This window comes from Arachis ipaensis, chromosome B4 (assembly GCF_059453495.1).
Source record: "Arachis ipaensis isolate K30076 ecotype BB chromosome B4, ASM5945349v1, whole genome shotgun sequence".
Lineage (NCBI taxonomy): Eukaryota > Viridiplantae > Streptophyta > Magnoliopsida > Fabales > Fabaceae > Arachis > Arachis ipaensis.
The window spans coordinates 5674042-5688370 of record NC_142439.1 but is presented as its reverse complement, the minus strand read 5'-3'; the positions used below and the strand labels follow the sequence as shown (position 1 = coordinate 5688370).

Genomic DNA, 14329 nt, shown 5'->3' with positions numbered 1-14329 from the left:
CCACTCTCCTTGGTAGCCACCAGCCAAGGCTTGTGTTTGTATAACATCATATTCATTCTGAGACAAGAGTCAGATCAATGAGGGTAGAAACTCAACTCAAAAGCCACACTCTAATGTTTCTCTAAAAATCAGGGTGAAGACAACGTACTAAACATGAAATTTCCAGTTATATTCACCAACTTACCGATTCTTGCCATGCTTGAGGGAGTGCAGCAGGTGGCACATGACCATAAAAGTCTATGATTTAATCTAAAAAAGAAAAAAATATATCTATGCAAAAAAAATTCATGCAAACCTAAAAAGATATTGTTGCGTAAGAGTGCGTATTAAAGTAGATATAATCATTTATATACCTCCTTCTATCCTCTTAAATTTTGAAAGAAGCGATTTCATGGCTCTAACCAATACCTATTGTTTTTAGGTAACTATTGAAATAATAATGAATATAAAAAGCAGTAAGTTTTATTCAACTATATACAAAACCTCCTTTCACCTAAATCATCAGTGTCATCCACGTATTCATCTATTGCTTTGGTCCTTTTGGTCCACCTTTTTAGGATCAACCGCTTTGGTATGGCCGTTATGTGGTCATACTTATCTTGAAGAAAATGTGCTTACACGGATAGTCTCTTCGTCCCCAAAAATCACAATGACATTCTAACTTTACTAGTATGTGATCGATCAGTGTAACAAAATACCTTCTGGGGTTACCATACTCCTCCATAGTATACACCATTGTCATCGATACCCGTTGTCTACCAACAAAGTTAACCACACCAATAGCATCAATATCCTTTTTAACTTCTATAAAAATAGCTCGTGTATACACATTGGCGACACATCTCTCAAGTGGATCTAAGCAAGTCATCATGACCGACATGCTATATATGAATTAAACTAGGCTAGAAGCTCGTTGTTGTTGTATTTCCGGATAAGCAACTCAAGGTTCTGACTTCTGAATAAGTTTAAGAATGCTATGTCTAGAACTTAGGAATTTTTTACATCGCATTGATACCTACACAACTCGAAATTTTCCTGAAACATGCACAAAACTTGTGTCACAAGTAGACATTGGCCAACATCTCCCTCTTCTTGTACCTATGTGTTGTCCATAGTTTTTCATGCAATCCGTACTTATCGGCCGCTTGTGTCCAATCCCTTTCAAAATTATCAATTCCCATATCAGCATATAGTTATTTAGAGAACACCTCCTAAAATATTTCATCATTTGAGTTTGATGTAACATTCTTTTGCAAGTGTCACACACACAATTGGTGCCTTGCCCTTGGAAATATTCCCTGAACAGCTGCAATCATAGCGTCATTCCTGTCCGTGAGAACAGCGGAAGGAATCTTGTTGCACATCACTTGTAACAAGTTTTGCAGCATCCACGTGTAAGAAGGAATACTCTCGTCCAAAACAAGCCCAAACCCAAAGATTATGGTCTGCTTGTGACTATTCGACCCGGAGAATAACACCAGTGGTCTTTTAGAATAGCCACGTAATATAGCTGTTGATTATCCGTCGTGACTTCCCTTGGTACACTTCTTCGTCAGAATATATCTCGTGAGTTACTATTATTAAGAAAAAACTTAGGGCAATTGCAAATTGAGAGATTGAGACTCGATGCAAGTTGGAATATCACTTTAAAATTTAACTAAAAAAGGAGATTAGAAATAAAAAAAATTAAAATTTGAGTATTTTTAAAATTATAAAATTTAAAAGTACGAGCATAGTTGTAAGAACTGGACCGGACCGACTGATTGGATTGAAAAACTGATGAACCGAACTATAGGTCGGTTCGGTTGAGTCACCTGATCAGACAAGATAAAGAGCCAGATTGAACTGGTTCAGACCGTCCAGTTATGGTAAAAACCGGCAAATCGGCATTTTGCAAAAACCCAGCCGGTTTGAAAATTTTATTTTTTCCTTCCTAACACGAAAACAACATCGTTTCATTAAGAGAGAGGGAGAGAATAGCCCTAACCTTAAACAACTGCTTGAAGGCTTCTCTTCCTCACCATTTCACCAGTTTCTAAGTCACTCTCAATCACACTCCAACTCCAGAACTCGTGATCGCCGACCGACTCCTCTGCTTCATCTCGTCAGCTCCGGTGCGTCTCTGACATTGCGCCGTCGCGTTTGTGGCTCCCCTGCACTGCACCGTAGCGTTTGTGGGTACCAAGCAACTTTGCTGTCGCGTCTCCGTGCTCCACGTCCTCGTCTTTCGCTGCTGCCTCCCCCTCCCTCGCTAGAGTCTGCCTCGTGCTTAGACATGTTGGTCTTCTCTCTTCTCTACCTTCGTGTCTTCGTGAAACTCACTCTCAGATATTTTTTTTATTTTTTGTTAGTTATTCAGTTGGGTTATACTCAGTGACGGATCCAGAAAATTTTATCAGTGGGGGCAAAATATATATAATATGATAATAATTTTATAATTATATTTATTATTATAAAATATAATTAGTCTTATAGTTATTTAACTAATAAATTAAAATACTTGTATAGTAATTTAAATAATAACATATAAGACTAGAATTTTATTCTTTTAAATTTTAATATTTTAAAAAATTGAATAATTCTTTTATTATCAATACAATTAAATGTCTATTTTTTTATATATGTCACTAAATATTCATTTAAAAATTTATCTCTCATAAGATTATAAAATCGACTTTATATAATATTTATAACTGATTTTTGTTTTCAGTCGATGTCATTATTACCAGCAAAACTAGAGCTAACTTAAAAAAAAAACACCAATAGGTGTATTTAGATCTTAACTTTTATTTTTCAATTGTTATTTATTACTAATTAATATTACTATATTTTAAAATTTAAATTATTGTTCTTATTATTCAATAACTATTAACCATGTAATAAAAAATATATACAATAACATCACTACAAAATAAAATACAAAATAATTGAATGAATTAAAAAATATAAAAAGATAAAAATAAATATTTAATTAAATCAAAAGAAATTAAAGAATAAAATTAAGGAGCCTTACTAGAAAATAGAAAATAAAAAACGACCAACAAAAAAAGAGAATTAAAATTTTAGAAAACATAAAAGAATAGCGTTTTTGGTATTTAGATTTAAATTACTAACTTGTTTTTTAATTTTTTTTTATTATTATTCAATTATTTTTTATTAAATAATCAAATATAATATTATTATAAGATAGTAAATTTTTTTTCTATGCATTATGAAGACAGAAATAGTTTTAAAAAAATTAAAATGGGTCAAATTTATTTATTAAATGGGGGCAAACAAATTTTTGTTTCATATAATACATAGAACTTCATAAAATTTTAATGGGGGCACTTGCCCCATATTCTTCCATGTGAAACCGTCCCTGTTTATATTTTGATGAGTGAGTAATTGATTAATTATGTTCAATGTTCTGAAAACCGGTTCGAACCGACCGGTCGAACCGTGAACCGCTGTTAAATACGGTTCGGACAGATAGTAAAACCGCCAGTTTTAAAAACCGGAGTTGAACCGCCAAATCGGCCGGGAATCGATCAGTCGAACCGAACCGTGATCCGGCCGGTTTTTTAAATTTGGGCAAAACGTTGCGTTTTGCATGCTGAAAGTGAAAGGGCCAAAAGAGAACCCTAGTCACCCAAAGGCACAGACCCACTCCTCTCCTCTCCTCTCGAGCCTCAGCCTCCACTCTCACCTCTCACGTCTCCAGTCTGACTCACCTCAAGCTTCCGACGCAACTTCCGTCGAGCCACCGCCGCCGTCACAACTTCCGTTGTGCTAACGTCAGCTAGCTCTATTCGCGCGCAGCCACGAACCGTCACGAAGTCAGCCTTCGAAAATCGCAGCCACCGCAGGGGAGGAGGGAGCCTCTGCTGCGTCGCCGTCGTGCCTCCATCGCTGCCAATCCATCATCGCCGCTGCTAGGGTTTGTTGGAGCTGCGCAAAGCCATCGTCGTCGCTGTCACGTGAGGAAGGAAGCATGAGAGACCAAAGCTGCGAGAGAGGAGAAGTCACCCCGCCGAAAGCCGCTGCTGAAGAGTCCATGATAAAAGCGTACTTGATTTTCTGGATTTAGAGTTATTTTTTATTGAATTTCTGGATTTGAATTTTGAATTCGTGCTTGATCTGCAATTTCTGTCTAATTCTTCATATTGTTGTTGTGGTTGAAATTCAAAATTGAAATATGATTCTTCTTCTTCGTCAATTTCATATTCTGGATTTGTTGATTTGTGAACTGATCTTGTGAAATTGAATTTGTGATCTGTTGTTGGATTTGTTGCTAAATTGCTTGTTGAATCTGAATTTACATTGATTTCGGCCTTTCTTTTTTCTTGAATTTCTGTTGATGCTGCTGCGAGTCTTGTTCTGTTGATAGCTGAGATTTGGTTGCCGTTGTTGCCTTAGTCTAGCTTTAATCTCTTTCCACTCAATTTTCCAGCAGCAATTTCGAATGTTTTCAAATTGGCAAATGGATTGAGCGCCTTCCATAACTGAAACCATCTTAGAGCTTTTCCTTTCAAACCTCTTTCCACCTCTATGAATCTCTGCTCCTCAGGTGTCCATCCATAACCATCTTTCTCATTGAATATTGGAAATGTATTTTCAGATTGTTGAGTTATTTGTTTTTCCATGAAAAATGGAAGAAACCTCTCAGCGGGAGCACCAATGTTAGAACTCCTTCCATGAATTAGGGAGAGAAACTCCAAATTGAACCAAGTTCAATATCAATTCATTAATTCCTTTAATACATTGATAAAAGTCTCTTATCTATATTCTTTAAAGACTAAGTAATTCTATTGGGCATAACTAGTACCCTTCCTAATATTATTAAATAGTAACATGTAGTGGCCACATGAATATCTGAAGTATGCAAAATCAGCAGAGGATGCTGTTGCTGATGTTCTAGAGCAGGTGTTTTATGAATAAGAGATTGATGGTTAACTGAATTCAATTTTTGTGCTGTTGAATAAGGCAAGGGATTATGAATATGAATGAATGTGATAAAATTGTGAATATGAATAAATATGATTGATGACAAACTTGGATGTTGGCATTTTATGTTTAGTTGGTTCTTTTTGTTATTTGACTTGAGTTTGTATTTGAATGAGATCATAACATTCTGGTTTTATTTTGGATGATATTTTAAAGTTTATATTAAACTATAATTATGTTTTAATGTATTTATTTATATTTTATTTATTATTTTATTATAAAACGGTTTTTTCGGTTCAACCACGGTCGAACCGATTGAACCTATAAATCAGTAAACCAGTAACGAGAACGGTTCGATGACCGGTTCGGTTTTCAGAACCTTGATTATGTTGATTATGAATCTGTATAATGTTGATTTGAATTTGTGAATTTCTGATTCTTGTGGAGGAAGAAAATATAAACCAAGATTCTAAAAATCATACTGAATTGTTCGGTTTAATCGGATTAACTGAGAACCGATCTTTTAACCGATCTAATTGACCTCTAAAACCGTCTTTTAAAAATCGGTTATAAATCAATTGAACCGGCAATTAACCAATGAACTGGACGGGTTTTTTGAAGGCCCGGTTCTCCCCTTCGGCTTCAAAACGGCGACCCCCTCTCCCTTCTCTCTCACTCTCACATTCTCAGAATCTCAGTTTCTCACCAAAATTCCTAATTTCCTAACCCTATCAGAGTAAACACCGCTGCCACCGTCAGCCCGCAGCCGCCTGCTCGTCGTGAAGCCCCACCAGCCACCGTCTGCCCCCCAGCCGCCGCCACTCTTCGCTTCCTCACCGTCTCTGTGCTCAACGCGAAGCCCCACCTGCCACCGTCACCCCCCAGCCGCCGCCACTCTTCTCCTCCTCACCGTCTCTGTGCTCGTCGTGAAGCCCGCCTCCGTCATCGTCGTCGTCGGCAGTGACAGAGGGTACCGTCGTCGTCGTCCTCGATCCTCTTCTCCTCCACGTCACGCGAACGGTTGCTCGATCCTTTTCATGCGCATCCTCTCCTCCGTTAATCTCTGCCCGGAGCCTCGCCGTGGAATCTCTGCTCGGGGCCTCGCCATCGCAAGCTGATCCGCTTCCGAGCTCACTCTGTCACCGCCGTTCCTCCCTCGCTGTATCTCCGGTAAGCCACTGCTTCTTCAGTTTCAATTTCTAAGATTCTGGCTTCGGAGTTTTGTTTTTGTACTAGATTCTGAGTTGGGATTGGGTCCTGAGTTGGGTTGTTGCTTATGTGATTCTGAAACTTTTTGCGTGTTAAGTTTGGATTGTTTTGGTTAGTTTTTCTGTTTCTGGATTCTCTGGATTTGGATGTTGAGTTTTCAGTATTCTGAGTTTTTGTTGTTGAATACTTGATTGAAAGATTTTTGTTGAAATTTGTTGTGATTCTGAATTTTTTTGTTGCTTATGGTTTGAATTTTTGTGTACGTGTAAGTATGTGATTCTAAATTTTTATTGCAATGAGAATTCTTGCCGATTATTTTGTTATAATTTATAAGTTAATTAATAATTAATGATAAAACATGAACAAGTTATTATGTCAAATTATAAAAATTTTGAATTTTGTTAGTTTAGAAATTATTGAATTTGTATATTTAAAATTGTATATCGAATTTTTAATAATTTTATTATTGTTTAATGAGTCGACCGGTTCCGTTCTCGCAACCTTGAGATAAACACTGAAAGTTCTGTGTGTGAAATCTTGATTCTTGGTGTGAAATCCTGATTCTTGATATGCGATTGCAAGTTTAAATATCACTTTAAAATTTAACTCAAAAAGGAGATTAGAAATTTTAAAAAATTAAAATTTGAGTATTTTTAAAATTATAAAAATTAAAAGTATGAATAACTTTTGTAATTATAAATAATTGTTAACTAACACATCAACGTTTAACCTTAACGTTAGATAACTCAATTGATAATTGATCATTTTTGTCAAAATTAATCCTCTTAATTTTTGTTTGTCGATAACATTTTTATCAGCGTCTAAATCTTTTGTTACTAAATTACTACTGAATCTGTTTGTCTGTCTATAGGAAGGACATAACCGTAATTTAAGTTTGCTCCAAAAAACTTCACGATTCTTTTTGGTTCAGCTTCAAGTGCAAAACCCTAACCATGGAGTTTTTGAACGAATTGGGAATTTCAGCTTGATTTCAACGCCGGACAAAATCACACTACACCAATGACTGCGTCGAAGAAGGATTACAAAGAGAAACCTATACGTCGCAAGTAAGTCATATCCAATTCATGTTTATCGTAAAAAAGGTCTTTTTTTTTGGTGTACCATTGTTTTTACTAGCTCTTCCGTGTTTCTGGACAACATTTTTGCCAATTCTACATTTGTCTTCATTGATTGGTTAATATTCAGGTATTAGAATATAAGCTTGACGCCGATCAGAACGCGGGCAGATTTGACGATGAGAAATTGAGAATTTAGAGCTCCTTCCACTTCGATTCGGTTACCTAATTTAACTAATTTCTCCGTACACAACTCTGTTAACATTTTACGGCGTTTACCGCCATGGAAGCCACCGACGCCGCAGAATCCCCCGCACCGATTGTACGAAACTCCTCACATCTTTCTTTATTCCTCAATTTTATATCATTATTATTCTTAAATTGATCTAGCTGCAATATTTGATATAGTAGCATTAGGCAAAGAATTTGAGTAGGGTTCACTAGAATTTCCTTGTTTATATGAAGGTATTGGTAAGTGAACTGGTTTCCTTGCCACTGCACAAAGATATTAATATAGTGAATATGTATTTGATCAACCCTAGGTCAATCTGTATTGGTATACTGGAAATAATTTAGTAAATTGGGAAAAGCATTGATTTGGGCCCATTTCCTTTTCTTCTAGGTTCCTAAAGATAACTATGAAATGTGTTTGCCTTCACCATCCTGAGTTCATTCAATATTTAGTTTCATTGATATTATCTAATTTCCTTTACCAGGCCTCCCCAAAGTTAGCGGGAACTGTTAACTGGGGTACAACAACTGTTATTGGAATATTTGCTGGCATGTTATACGGTGGTAGCAAGGAGGCAGCTGCTTCTGTTGTAAGTTCTGATTACAAGAGGCCTCGATTCCTTTTTCTTCATTTTCCCCCCATATGGCTATGAGAGTGTTTTATGCTGAATACAGAACGGGTGTTACTGCTAACATCTAGACTACAATCATGGATTTCATTCTTTACATTATAGAATTCAATGTTGCGTGTAACTCCGTGTATGAAAGTGATCTTCTTTTGCATACTGTTAGATGTGTCATGAATAACACTTTGGTGTTGATGTCGAAAGAAATTTTTTTTTTTTTTTTGTGTGGATGCAAAGGATTTATTTTCCTTGAAAAACTACTTGTATATAACGCTAAGCTACCTTCCATAACATGGTAAGAAACTATTTAGAGTTAAATGTACTTGAACTTTATCTTTGATATTGTTTTTTCATAATCCAAAAAATGTTAGAGTTTTTGCTCAATCCTTCTTGCTTGATGAGATTTATTTTCTTGGGGAACTAGTAACATCAGAAGGAAGGTGTAAACCAATTCATTAGTGTACCATAAAGATGTCAAAAGATTGTCTAATCCCGTCAACAGGCTGGCATAAAGGTATACTTGATCCATTTGTAGGTTTTCAAGAGCTTAAGCTAAAAAAGCTGGAGTTGTTTTAATTTGTTGAATTGCAATTACAGTACAAAGAATAACTGAGTACTTACTTTCTTAAATGAATGCAAAGATGTTTCTGTTTTGTCACAATAGATAGCATATATCCTCTTTATTCATGTCATCTAATGTGAAGTTTCACTCTTTTCTACTATTTGTATAAGCTTGTTTTCCTTTTAATGCATTGCTATGAAGTTGAGGAGATAAATACCTGACCCACTTCAATAATCAATAGATGGAATGAATGCTAATATCTGAATGCAAAAATAAACTTTGCTAGCATTTTCTTTAGACAGAGAAACAAAACCCATGAACATAGTGCTATGGTTTATCTTTTCTTTGTTTATTAAACATTCTGTTGTGAAGTATGTTAAGGCGGAGGTTTTATTCTTTATTATCCAATTTTAGTCATGGTATTTATAAGTTCCTAATGTTTTGCTAGAGCAAGGATGCAGAAGTGACATTGAAGCTTGGAAGTACAGAAGACAAACGTGAGCAATATCGTTTGATGAGAGATGCTATGGAGAAACGGTTCATTAGGGTTACACGGGGCTCAATAGTTGGAGGAGTACGCCTTGGAATGTTCACTGCTGCATTTTATGGCTTACAAAATCTACTTGCAGAGCAGCGAGGTGTGCATGATGTTTTTAATGTTGTTGGTGCCGGTTCAGCTACTGCTTCAGCTTTTGGTTTAATATGTAAGAAATGATACTCTGCCACTAGACTCTTTATAACATGGACTGAATCACAAAAAAAATTCATTTTTCATTCATTTCATGGTATTAATAGATTGTTTCCCTTTTTAGTGCCAGGATCACTACGTTGGCGAGCTAGGAACATGATGCTAGGATCAGTTTTGGGAGCAGCATTTTGCTTTCCTCTTGGTAACATAGCTATATTTCTTGATACTTTGTCGATGTGACTTTTGCAGATGCATAAGTTTCATATATAATATGTTGTGGAATATAATGCTGTTAGAAGCATCACTTGATGCTCAATCTGGTAGCAATTTCTCATATTCAACCAAGTTTTCACTATATTTGTTGAAAGTCTTGTCTCATGATACGTTGGCAGGTTGGCTCCATTTGAAGCTGATAGAAAAAGCTAATGAAGGGAATCAAGCTGCAAATGAAAACTTAGATAAGAGAGACATAAAAAGTGGTGTTAGTGCTGCAATCGAAAGGCTTGAAAGCAATTTACACAAATGAAAGCTATTTGGCTACACAGAGGCATGCCTTTTTGTTTCTATTTTTCAGGGTGGTCAAGTAATCATGCAATGGAGAATGTGACTCCACTGGGAATGGCATTGATGTCCACTTAATAGGAGAAAAAGTTGTATTAATTAAATAATTTCGTTGACCAAGTTGAGTCACACAGTTCTTCCATATGAAATTATGATGCTATTATTAGTTTGTTATTATGTTTTTAGTCTTGTTATTATGACTTATGAGGCTATTGTGGTATGAATACGTTTGTTGCGGTGCCAATAGTATCTTGGGTTAGCCTCTAAGCTTCTAGTTTCTACCGTGTCTTGAGGCAAAATCATACGGGTGAAATCTGCGATATTGATGTGGTCATTAACTTATAAAAAAGTTTAAAGTGTTGTGATAAAAATATGGATGATCTCGTATATCTTGGGTGGCTATCTTTTTTAATGCTGAAGGAATCTTTTTCAAGACAAAATCAAATTAATTGAGAGTTGAAAATGAAGTGCTCGTACATGTATAAATAGTGATAGTATGGCATGAGTATTAGACACAGCAATAAAACATTTCATTCTCTCTCTTTTACTGTAATATTCTTCTCTGTTAATAAACTCTCTCTCTTTTATTTCTATGTGGTTTTAAGCTATATAACAACAACAAAGTCTTATCCCACTAGGTGGGGGTTTTAAGCTATAATATTAGTAAATAGATAAATTACTTATATTATAATGAGATAAGAGCATATTTATATTTTTCTATTTTATATTCCTTATTTCGGGTTTTAAGCCATAGTATTAGTAAATAGATAAATTACTTATATTATAGTGAGATAAGAGCATATTTATAGTTCTCTATTTTATATTCCTTATTTCTTTGTTACTTGAGTCTTCTAAAAATTTGATCAGAATCTCGTGCTGATAACGTGTTGTGAAATAAATAAATAAGGAATATAAAATAGAGAAATATAAATATACTCTTATCTCACTGTAATATAAGTAATTTATCTATTTACTAATATTATAGCTTAAAACCTCCCACCTAGTGAAACAAAACTTTGTTGTTGTTGTTATATAGCTTAAAACTACAGAGAAATAAAAGAGAGAGAGAGAGAGTTTATTAGCATAGAAGAATATTACAGTAAAAGAGAGAAAATGGAATGTTTTATTACTGTGTGTCTAATACTCATGCCATACTATCACTATTTATACATGTACGAGCACATCATTTTCAACTCTCAATTAATTTGATTTTGTCTTGAAAAAGATTCCTTCAGCATTGAAAAAGATAGCCACCCATGATAAACGTGATCATCCATATCTTTATCACAACACTTTAAACTTTTTTACAAGTCAATGGCCACATCAATAACGCAAATTTCACTCGTATGATTTTGCCTCAAGACACGTTAGAAACTAGGAGCTTAGAGGCTGACCCAAGATACTATTGGCACTGCAACAGATGATATTCATACCACAATAGCCTCATAAGTCATAATAACAAGACTAAAAACATAATAACAAACTAATAATAGCATCATAATTTCGTATGGAAGAACTGTGTGACTCAACTTGGTCAACAAAATTATTTAATTAATACAACTTTTTCTCCTATTAAGTGGACATCAATGCCATTCCCAGTGGTGTCACATCCTCCATTGCATGATTACTTGACCACCCTGAAAAATAGAAACAAGAAGGCATTCCTCTGTGTAGCCAAATAGCTTCCATTTGTGTAAATTGCTTTCAAGCCTTTCGATTGCAGCACTAACTCCACTTTTTATGTCTCTCTTATCTAAGTTTTCATTTGCAGCTTGATTCCCTTCATTAGCTTTTTCTATCAACTTCAAATGGAGCCAACTTGCCAACGTATCATGAGACAAGACTTTCAACAAATATAGTGAAAACTTGGTTGAATATGAGAAATTGCTACCAGATTGAGCATCAAGTGATGCTTCTAATTCTAACAGCATTATATTCCACAACATATTATATATGAAATTTATGCATCTGCAAAAGTCACATCGACAATCTGAGCTGACAAAGTATCAAGAAATATAGCTATGTTACCAAGAGGAAAACAAAATGCTGCTCCCAAAACTGATCCTAGCATCATGTTCCTAGCTCGCCAACGTAGTGATCCTAGCACTACAAAGGGAAACAATCTATTAATACAATGAAATGAATGAAAAATGAATTTTTTTTTGTGATTCAGTCCATGTTATAAAGAGTCTAGTGGCAGAGTATCATTTCTTACATATTAAACCAAAAGCTGAAGCAGTAGCTGAACCGGCACCAACAACATTAAAAACATCATGCACACCTCGCTGCTCTGCAAGTAGATTTTGTAAGCCATAAAATGCAGCAGTGAACATTCCAAGGCGTACTCCTCCTACTATTGAGCCCCGTGTAACCCTAATGAACCGTTTCTCCATAGCATCTCTCATCAAACGATATTGCTCACGTTTGTCTTTTGTACTTCCAAGCTTCAATGTCACTTCTGCGTCCTTGCTCTAGCAAAACATTAGGAACTTATAAATACCATGACTAAAATTGGATAATAAAAAATAAAACCTCCGCCTTCACATACTTGACAACAGAATGTTTAATCAACAAAGAAAACATAAACCATAGCACTATGTTCATGGGTTTTGTTTCTCTGTCTAAAGAAAATGCTAGTAAGGTTTATTTTTGTATTCAGATATTAGCATTCATTCCATCTATTGATTATTGAAGTGGGTCAGGTATTTATCTCCTCAACTTCATAGCAATGCATTAAAAGGAAAACAAGCTTATACAAATAGTAGAAAAGAGTGAAACTTCACATTAGATGACATGAATAAAGAGGATATATACTATCTATTGTGACAAAACAGAAACATCTTTGCATTCATTTAAGAAAGTAAGTACTCAGTTATTTTTTGTACTGCAATTGCAATTCAACAAATTAAAACAACTCCAGCTTTTTTAGCTTAAGCTCTTGAAAACCTACAAATCGATCAAGTATATCTTTATGCTAGCCTGTTGACGGGATTAGAATGTTGACGGGATTAGACAATCTTTTGACATCTTTATGGTACACTAATGGATTGGTTTACACCTTCCTTCTGATATTACTAGTTCCCCAAGAAAATAAATCTCATCAAGCAAGAAGGATTGAGCAAAAACTCTAACATTTTTTGGATTATGAAAAAACAATATCAAAGATAAAGTTCAAGTACATTTAACTCTAAATAGTTTCTTACCATGTTATGGAAGGTAGCTTAACGTTATATACAAGTAGTTTTTCAAGGAAAATAAATCCTCTGCATCCACAAAAAAGGAAAAAAAATTTCTTTCGACATCAACACCAAAGTGTTATTCGTGACACATCTAACAGTATGCAAAAGAAGATCACTTTCATACACGGAGTTACACGCAACATTGAATTCTATAATGTAAAGAATGAAATCCATGATTGTAGTTTGGATGTTAGCAGTAACACCCGTTCTGTATTCAGCATAAAACACTCTCATAGCCATATGGGGGAAAAATGAAGAAAAAGGAATCGAGGCCTCTTGTAATAAGAACTTACAACAGAAGCAGCTGCCTCCTTGCTACCGCCGTATAACATGCCATCAAATATTCCAATAACAGTTGTTGTACCCCAGTTAACAGTTCCTGCTAACTTTGGGGAGGCTTGGTAAAGGAAATTAGATAATATCAATGAAACTAATAATTGAATGAACTCAGGATGGTGAAGGCAAACACATTTCATAGTTATCTTCAGGAACCTAGAAGAAAAGGAAATGGGCCCAAATCAATGCTTTTCCCAATTTACTAAATTATTTCCAGTATACCAATACAGATTGACCTAAGGTTGATCAAATACATATTCACTATATTAATATCTTTGTGCAGTGGCAAGGAAACCAGTTCACTTACCAATACCTTCATATAAACAAGGAAATTCTAGTGAACCCTACTCAAATTCTTTGCCTAATGCTACTATATCAAATATTATAGCTAGATCAATTTAAGAATAATAATGATATAAAATTGAGGAATAAAGAAAGATGTGAGGAGTTTCGTACAATCGGTGTGGGGGATTCTACGTCGTCGGTGGCTTCCATGGCGGTAAACGCCGTAAAATGGAAACGGAGTTTTGTACGGAGAAATTAGTTAAATTAGGTAACCGAATCGAAGTGGAAGGAGCTCTAAATTCTCAATTTCTCATCGTCAAATCTGCTCGCGTTCTGATCGGCGTCGCCACTGCCAGTCGTGACTCGTGAAAACAACTTCCTTCCTCTTTGTCAGTCGATGTCACCTTTCGTTGTGACACCTGCTTCTTCGCCAGTCTGTCACCCAAGTTTTTAAAAGAGTATTTAGACGTAAAGATCAGTGTGGCTATTACCAATTAGTACAATTGAAAGACCTTACTGCAGAGTATTTATTAACATTGCAAGCATTATGTCCCCAAAATGGAAGTTTACAATAAAAAATATAACACTGC

The 14329-nt window shown here is 35.3% G+C and overlaps 2 protein-coding genes across 4 annotated transcripts; one reads left to right on the top strand and one right to left on the bottom strand.

Moving 5' to 3' along the window:
* Positions 1–5525: 5525 nt before the first annotated feature.
* On the top strand, positions 5526–10123 carry LOC107638587 (uncharacterized). 3 transcript variants are annotated; one of them, XM_016341920.3, is made up of 7 exons: positions 5526–6096; positions 7120–7202; positions 7342–7533; positions 7928–8032; positions 9079–9334; positions 9443–9520; positions 9711–10123. In XM_016341920.3, exons 3-7 carry the CDS (start codon positions 7495–7497, stop codon positions 9842–9844), a joined length of 612 nt encoding a protein of 203 aa, XP_016197406.1. In that variant the 5' UTR covers positions 5526–6096; positions 7120–7202; positions 7342–7494; the 3' UTR covers positions 9845–10123. The 3 variants fall into 3 exon arrangements, with proteins under 3 accessions (XP_016197406.1, XP_016197407.1, XP_016197408.1); XM_016341921.3 differs by having other exon boundaries at positions 7067–7202; XM_016341922.3 differs by having other exon boundaries at positions 5599–6096; positions 7007–7202.
* Positions 10124–11284: 1161 nt separating this feature from the next.
* On the bottom strand, positions 11285–14329 carry LOC107638589 (uncharacterized). Its single transcript, XM_016341923.3, has 4 exons — positions 13911–14329; positions 13412–13610; positions 12095–12350; positions 11285–11985 (listed from the first exon to the last, which is right to left on the bottom strand). Exons 2-4 carry the CDS (start codon positions 13592–13594, stop codon positions 11840–11842), a joined length of 585 nt encoding a protein of 194 aa, XP_016197409.1. The 5' UTR covers positions 13595–13610; positions 13911–14329; the 3' UTR covers positions 11285–11839.